Below are 8,263 nucleotides of genomic sequence, written 5' to 3'. Positions count from 1 at the left end.
CTATGGTCTCAGTGACAAGAATTGACACAACACAACTAACAACTATGTTAGATGAGTTTCTTGGGTCTCGTGTTAGAGTAGAGTAACTCGTCAGTAGAGTTGGTTTTGTCACGTGTAGATTGTAGAGTTCTTGGCCCGTATGACAAGTAATAGCTTAAAAGGTTCTGAAAGACAGTGCTGGACAGCACTGTTAGAGTAGCAGCTCAGCTTGGGCTTTCATGATACCAGCTTCTTTGTCACAGTGGTTTTGTCATGTTGGAGCTGAACCCACACTGAGGTAGGTCTTGATCTTGGGTGCTCCCAAGGAAACAGAGTAGGTGCACTGATACCCAGGTTCATAGGCCAGAAGTATCTACCAACCAAGACTCCTTTCCTAGGCAACATTAATTCCTTTATTTCTTTGTCATCTACCAATTTCAAATCTGCTGTGATCTTGACCTCATTCCAGAATAAATCCCTACCCAGCAATGTGAACCTGGAGGCCACTAGCCAGAAAGACATTTGTTTTTGTGGGTGTAATAGTTTTGCATCTGGCCCACAGCTCTGCAGTCAGCGCAGTATGTTAGATACTGCATTTATAATACTGTGGTAATTGTAATGACAGTCAGTAGTAGATGTTGGTCTCATGGGGAGCAAAATAACTGAAGAAACCCAGACTGTGGCTGCTATAGAAATGAGCACATGCTGGAATTCTTATTTCCTTGTTTAAAGAAGAAAACATTTTTCCTATTTAAATTTATTGGTGTTGGTATCTCTTGGTGTCTCCTCTTGCTCACAATGGGGAATTGATTATTGTGGAACTAGAAGTCTTTGTATATTGAGTATCTGTAGAAGAAGAATGTATATTGTTGAGAAGCTGGGAACTGATGATTTGGAGCACACAAAGCTGGGATTTGTGGTCTCTGTATAACCAAAGATGTTTTGATTATTCTCCCTTCCCCAGTGAAACTTGTTTGGGATGGAACTGTATGAAACATTTAATGTGGCAATGAAAAGGGGTTTTGGTAGCCTCATTCCATGGGAAATGGCTCAGGGATCTGTTTGGCTGGAGTAATGATGGAGAATAAGGGAAAGGTGGTAGCTTTGCAGTCTCTTTCTCTGTTAGGCAGCTAAGCCAGAGCAGAATTGGGTCTCCTACAATCTTGATCTAAAGGATAAGAATAAAGGGTGTTGAAAGCTCAGGACTCCTGTTTCTGGGGAAGAACCTTCAACTCAAGCATTATATTGAGAGATGGGTCTTTACCTGCTGGGAGGTGACATCCAGCATTGTCACTGTGGCCTGAAAACACATTAAGTGGCTCCCTGGCAGTGCTGCTTCCTTATGTGTCCCTGCTGTCCAGCACTGTCTGCTCTCCGTGCCTGACGATACCGACTTTCTTTTCCTGCAGGTGTTTAAGAATCTTCAGCTGTTCATGGAGAACAAGCAGCCTGAAGATGACCTCTTTGACCGCCTCAATGTAAGCACATAGTTAATGGTGAGGGAGGGTGGTAGAGCACCATGAACAGGCTCACTCTGCACCAGGCAATAACAGCTGCTCTGTTCCAGAAGTGGTTTCAGTGGCAATTTTCATCCAGAGCTGACCCTGAGTGGCCTAAAAGCAGTGAGAGTCTGTCTCAGTGTGGTGTCTGTATTGTCCACTGTGCCCACAGGTTCCTGAAGCAGTGGGCTTTGGTCCTGGTGAGCCCGGCTGGCTCTGACATGGGGAGATTTTTTCAGAGTTCAGAGAAGGTGATTGTATGAGGTGACAGATTTTCAGATGCCATCCCCATCTGCACATTTGGCTCTATGGGAGCACTGTGGTGGTTCAGGCACCTTCCCTGGGATATCACAGGCACATTTCTACCTGTTGGGAACCAAAACCTCCACACTTAAAAAAACTTTTTTTGGCCACTTGTGGTACTTGATACCAATCTAATACTTGTTGTTTCTTTGAAACCACAGGAAAAGTTGTGGTCACTGTGCTGTGGTCAGATCTGAGTACACTGTCGGTGTGAGCTGTGTGTCTTTGTCAGCAGTGTGAACAGAGATCTCACAAATGCTGTGGTCAGTTCTAGTGCTAACTGTCATCTCCTTTCTGCCTCCTTAGACCAGTATCTTAAATAAACATCTTCAAGACCTTATGGAGGGACTGACAGCCAAGGTATTCCGTACTTACAATGCCTCCATCACGCTACAGCAGCAGCTCAAGGAGCTCACTAATCGTAAGTCTTGTTCTTGAAGTTCTGATCTTATCCTGCAATATAGGCCTGGCTTCTTGGTTTAGCCACGAGTCTTGTATCTGTACACCAGTTCCTCGTTGCAGTTCTCCCAGTGCAAATGTCAGACAGCTGAGGTCTCTTTTGGGGTGGTTGAGCAGCCCAGCATGGCAGAGCTGACTTTATGAGCACACCAGGGTGTGCCTGCTGGTTTGTGCCTGTCCTTTACCCAATCTCTTACTTGCTTTCTGTTAATTGTAAAGTCACAGGCAAGACAGATGTGTCTGTAACAGACCCACGTTTCTTGGCTGCTCGTTCACAACCTCTGTCAAGCACTGGTGGCTTGGACTTTAACAGCTTTATGAAGTAGACATGTTGGATCTGTGAAGCCCAACAGTGTCTTGAGCAGTATGGTCCTGCTGTCCTCTATTCTGAGCGTGGATGGCTTCCCCTCTCTTGAGTGGCAAATGGTCTCTTTGTTGCTATTGAAGAAACCCTTCCAGAAAGAGCTAGGGCCCAGGGTGGAACTGGTCAGGCTCTGACAACTGTGATGAGATGTGCAGTGTTGAGACTGGCCCATCAGAGGGGAAGGTCAGTTCTGTGAGTTCATGGAGTTGGTGGGACACTGGCTGGGGCTGCATATCCCTGGAGAACCCACTTGTTCATCACTTTCTTGTACTTTGCAGCGGACGACAACATCCCAGCAAAGATCCTTTCCTATAACCGTGCCAACAGAGCGGTTGCCATTTTGTGTAACCACCAGAGGGCTCCTCCAAAGACCTTCGAGAAGTCCATGATGAACCTGCAGACCAAGGTACCCCCACCCTTGCCCAGCTCTTGTGCTGGAGCAGGGCTCCACATGCTGCATCTTAGGAGTCATGTTTCCTTTCACTTGGGATGAAACGGAAGCAGAGCCTCCTTTTTTCCTGTTAGGAGTTGGTTAGTGCTGCATCAGAGATGGGCTTGCTTGGAGAGGAGGACTTGAGAAGCAGAGCAATGAGCTGAAAGAGCTGTCTTTCAGTCTAAGTCATCTCTTATTTGTAAAGACCAAGACCAGACCCTTTTTATCTGCCCTCCAACCCATAACTATGTGTTATGCTGCCATTGAAACTTCAGAGCAGCAGTCTCTAGCTCTGATTTGTGTCCCCTGAAGAACCCAGTGTGGGCATCCACTCCTGTTGCATGAATCCCAGGCCACTGTCAGTGCAGGCTGTGCACGTGGTACATTATGCCCCTCTGACTTGACCTCTTCCTTTGCAGATTGTTTCTGGTGAAGGCCATGAGATCCAAAGGGGTTAGGTCTGTTCCTGGTCTGGCTTTAGAATAACCTTCACAATAAGAACTTCTGGTTTGGCACTGCAGTGTCCCCTGCTTCTGTAACACCTAACATGGCTGCCTTCACCCTAGACCTTAGAGCTTGGGGGGGGTGTTTAAAGGGAATGGTTGAACAGGGGCTGCAAAATGCTAAATATCCCTGAATCCTAAACTTACTGGAGAAGAACTGCCTGAAGCCTTAACAGCTTTCAGCCTGTAGGATTTGAGGCAAGAACTGATTCCTGTTGAGGGAATAGGGATCATCCTTCTGTGTTAACATCAGAGAGTTGGTAATGGCTGGATACCATGGAGGCAGGCAAGCTGCCTGGAGAGGCTGTTGGCCCGTCCCAGGCCAAGCCAGCTCCTTTACCTGCTTGGCTCTAGCTGTGTGAGAAAGCTCCCAGCACCACCTTGTCTTTAGAAATGAGTGGGGCCCAATTTTCTGAGGGGAATATTTCACCACACTAGGCTTTGCAGGAAAATGAAAGGCCGATGGCCTAATTGTTCTGCAGAAGTGGGTCTGAGTGCTGGTGGATTCTGAACGTGGTCACAAACTCACTCCCTGGGTTATGCTGCCCAGGGGTGACTGCCACAGTTGTCAGCAGCTTGTTCACAGTGCTGCCGTCTGGTTTTGCCTCTCCTAGATCGATGCCAAGAAGGAGCAGTTAGCTGATGCCAGGAGAGAACTGAAAAGCGCCAAAGCTGATGCCAAGGTCCGGAGGGATGAGAAGTCTAAAAAGTAAGGCTGGTGTTACTAGGCTGTGCAATGCTCCCAGTACTCTCTGCTCCACATGGGTCCTTCACCCTGTATTCTGTTTCCCCAGCCTGTGATCTGGGAATATTTTCTCAGACTTTCTTGTCCCCTCTTTATTCTGTGCATGAAGAAATGGCCTTTCAAGTTGAGGACCATAGGGTGGCCTTGACACTGCAGTTCCTGATGTGGTCACTGGCATTAGTCTCCACTGTTTCTTAGCCCTGCGAGCTGAGCACAAGCCAGTGCTCAACCACCCTGCTGCCCAGGACCAAGCAGAGCAGTGGATCAAGCATGCAGCATTGCCAGCTTTATGGGGAGCCAGGACACCAGGAGCTACACAATTGCACGTGCCCTTTTCTGGGTTCTGCTCTGCTCTGTTAGAAGCCCATGATGCAGACGATGGACTCTGTGTGGGCTCTGCAGAATCGCCACAGGGGTGCTGAGTTAAGGGAACTCTGAAAGCAGAATCACAGCGTGACTGTTGCAGAGGGATAGATGGACTGGTTTTAAAGTGGGTGTAGCATCGCTACAGTTCAGGCTGTTGCTTCAAACCCTTTAAAACAAAACTGCTGCTTAAGATTTCTGCTCTGCCTCTTTGAAAATGTCAGTTGTTAATTGCATGTGCTGAGTGTTTTGTGTCACCATCTGTGCTGACACAGCTGCCTTTTGTGACTGGTGGCATTGCTTACCTTGAGCAGAGTCCCTTTAGGTTCCTGCAGTGATGCCATCTCAAGTCTAGCAGGGCATTCGGAATTAAATACTTTGATTCTTTCCCACCCCAGGACAGTGGAGAGCAAGAAGAAGGCAGTGCAGAGGATTGAGGAGCAACTGATGAAGCTGGAGGTTCAGGCTACAGATAGGGAGGAGAACAAGCAGATTGCTTTGGGCACCTCCAAACTCAACTATCTGGATCCCAGGATCTCTGTTGCTTGGTAAGCATCTACCTGGGGTGTGTGGGAAGGAACCACCTCTTCACTTCTGTTGTGTCCCCCCAGTTAGCAGACAAGGGCTGTGTGGCCATAAGAGCAGTGCCCCTGTGCTGCCAGAGATGTCTGTCTCTGTGGCCTTCCCTTATATCTTCAAATGGTTTCAAGAAACTCATAAGAGAGTCTCTTGAGGCAAGTGTAACATGCCAGCCAAAGCCAGCACTGCGCTGGGAGGCTGTGGGTCAGAAAACCTGCAGGGTTGGACACAGGGAGGCTGTTTGTGCTCAGCTGGGTGGTGTGTCTTGTGAAGGAAGGTGCTGGGGCAGAGCGAGGGGTTGAATGCCTGTGCTGTGTTGATTCTAACAGCATCTCCTCTTCTGCAGGTGTAAGAAGTGGGGAATTCCTATAGAGAAGATTTATAACAAAACCCAACGAGAGAAATTTGCCTGGGCTATCGACATGGCAGAGGAAGACTATGAGTTTTAACTTGTTTTTAATGAGCTGAATTTTATGGGAAATAAAAGGGGGAGTAGCCTGGTTTTTAGGGAGATTGATAAACTGTGAGCCTTACTTGTCCTTGGATGCTGGGGAAGGGGGAGGAAAGGGGCAAGTGAGCATCAAGATAAAACAGCCAACATCTTGCAGAAAGCATAACCTGGAAATATCCTAAAGGAGCTGAGCCAGTTGTCCTATGGACAACTTATTTAAAAATGTTTCAGAGATCCAAATTCTAGCTGTCTGGTTTGTGTGGTTTTTCTCTTGAGGCAGGGCAAGTGGATGGGGGATTTGTCAACCTTCCGCCAGGCAAATTCACCATCACACTGAGAGCGTGGGAATCTTTAGCTACTGTATACAAAATCCAATTATATTGGTGCGTTTTTACAGTTAGGGTTTTGCAATAACTTCTATATTTTAATAGAAAATGGACTCCTTAACCCCTGCCCTTCCCTTCCCTCTCCCACCCCATTTCAGAATTTAACAAAGAAACAAAATTTAAGAAACCCAACGCACCTGTTACAGCTGTCACTATAGTCACGGAAATACCCAAATCTTTTTTAATTTGTCACTTGAAACAGTTGTGGCATCGGAACATGAATTACAAATATCCACCACATTTGTTCAGAGCAGAGCGTGATGGGAAATCGGCCTCCTGACTTGAGTGTTCCTTTTTTTTTTTTTTTTTTAAATGTGAATTATTTCTTTTAATTATTTTAAAATATTTAAACAGTTTCTTTTCTTCTTGATCTTAAAGATCGTGTAGATTTGGGGAGCGGGTGGGGGGAGGGGGCTGTGTGATGGGGACATGAGTGCGGAATTTGAGGACAAGTGAAATTGGCAACAAATGACATTCCCATTGCCCTTTGTTCTGAACACACTGTACACTTCCAAGAATATCTACTTTTTAGGTTTGTCAGACTGTTTTACCTTTTCCCCCCTTTTTTTCTAAGCCCCACTCCCCTCTTTTACTTGAAAGATTTTATTGTGTAAAAAGAAGTTTCACAGGTCAATAAATTTCGAGGGAAATAAGCATTGGTCCAAAAAAAAGGAAAATAATTCAAGATTTTAGGGGTTTTATTTTTTTCTTTTGTAATTGTGTAAAAAAATTTTAAAAAAATTAAAAAGCAGAATTTTAATGTGAAACCTTTTTTTGCTATAATCATTAGTTTTAGAGGCATTGTTAGCGTAGTGTGTGTGCGAAGACCATTTCCTGCAGCCTTTCCTCAACAAGTATCTTCTATTTTTATCATGAATTCCCTTTTAATCAACTGTAGGTTATTTAAAATAAATTCCTACAACTTAACTGAGTGTTGGCGTCTGTGTGTTCTTTCACCTCAGGCCCTGGGCCACGAGGTCCCCTAGGTTGGGGGGAAGATGGTGGGCCTGGCACTGCCTCCCTGGTGAGATGTTTGAACAGGGCTGCACAGAGGATGTGGAGGCCATGGCAGGGGTGGGGTGGGATTGACCCAGCAGTTGTGTTTTCATCAGAGGTCAGTTGAGAGCCTATGGGTTCATAATGATGCCAGGGATCTGAAATGAAGCCACCTGGCCATGGCTGGCTTTGGGAAGGGATAACACTTTCCATGGATGCTCATGTCACCCTAATGTTTTGAGTAAGTGTCACAGCTGCTTGCTTGTGTTGAGTTGTGGTGACTCTGTGGTGTGTGATGGGTCTGTGTGGACTCTCTGTGAGTGGAGGAGTTGGTCCTACAGCATCACAGCGTGGGGTGTTTTGGAGCCCTGGTTAGAGGCACAGAGAGCTGGCCAGGCCGTCCCGCCAGCCTGTGATCCTGCAGCTTGCTCGTGGGCTCACATGAATGCTGAGGTGGTCCATCAGCTCGCCTGGTTCCCAGATCCCCCATCTGTGCTCCCTACATGGCACTTTGGTTGTCCAGGTTGGTTTGTGCACCCCCAGGGGAAACTCCCTTGAATAATGTGCTTAAATATGAGCAGCCCAACCCTCCAGGCTCTCTGGGTGCAGAGCTGCCTGGTTCCTGTTCCCAACCCCAGCAGGAATTCCCTGAAGGATTTTATTCCCGTTAATAAGAAGCTGCTCAGTCCCTGGTGGAGCCCTGTCCATCACCTGGTTTTGTGAGTTGGTGGGAACATGAGGAGCATTGGGTTTGTGTTGGTCCCTCCAAGCATCTTTGGAAGTGGAGACCATTGCTTCAGTGAACTGGGAGTGAACTGAGGCAGCAGGAGCAAGGGGCACAGCCAGGCTGAGCTCTGGCAGGGGAAGGGGGTGGGACAGTGCTCGTTTGGCTTGGGTGGCCCCTGTGGCAAGGTGGTTTTCAGCTCATGTCCCTTTGAAGGGGCTGCCTGTGTGGAGAGCCAGGACATGCTGCAGCCAGGTGCACCAGGAAGGGAACAGTGAGTGTGTGGGGTTTCCTTTACTCCATGTTGCTGATGGGATCATTCTCTGCATTTGATCTTCATGCCCAGGAGCCTGGAAACCACGTCCCAGCTCCAGCCAAGAGCAAGTTCTCATCACAGCCCAGAGCTCGAGCTAGCACTTGAGCTGCCCAACCCTCCAGGCTCTCTGGGTGCAGAGCTGCCCAGTTCCTGATCCCAACCC

The 8,263-nt window shown here is 47.4% G+C and overlaps 1 protein-coding gene across 1 annotated transcript in view; it reads left to right on the top strand.

Annotated features, from left to right (window-relative positions):
* The window catches only part of LOC104521584 (DNA topoisomerase 1), a gene marked incomplete at its 5' end in the record, with an annotated part of 7,377 nt that extends 381 nt beyond the window's left edge, over positions 1–6,996 (top strand). The window contains 6 exons of the mRNA XM_010163630.1: positions 1,389–1,457; positions 2,088–2,202; positions 2,883–3,010; positions 4,155–4,249; positions 5,047–5,196; positions 5,574–6,996. Of these exons, the coding sequence (XP_010161932.1) occupies positions 1,389–1,457; positions 2,088–2,202; positions 2,883–3,010; positions 4,155–4,249; positions 5,047–5,196; positions 5,574–5,676 (660 nt within the window). The remainder of the gene's footprint in view (positions 1–1,388; positions 1,458–2,087; positions 2,203–2,882; positions 3,011–4,154; positions 4,250–5,046; positions 5,197–5,573) is intronic.
* Positions 6,997–8,263: the final 1,267 nt, after the last annotated feature.

The sequence above is a fragment of the Antrostomus carolinensis genome, unplaced genomic scaffold (genome assembly GCF_000700745.2).
Source record: "Antrostomus carolinensis isolate BGI_N321 unplaced genomic scaffold, ASM70074v2 scaffold21202, whole genome shotgun sequence".
NCBI lineage: Eukaryota > Metazoa > Chordata > Aves > Caprimulgiformes > Caprimulgidae > Antrostomus > Antrostomus carolinensis.
The sequence above is the reverse complement of the archived record's forward strand: the minus strand, read 5'-3'. Positions and strand labels throughout refer to the sequence as shown.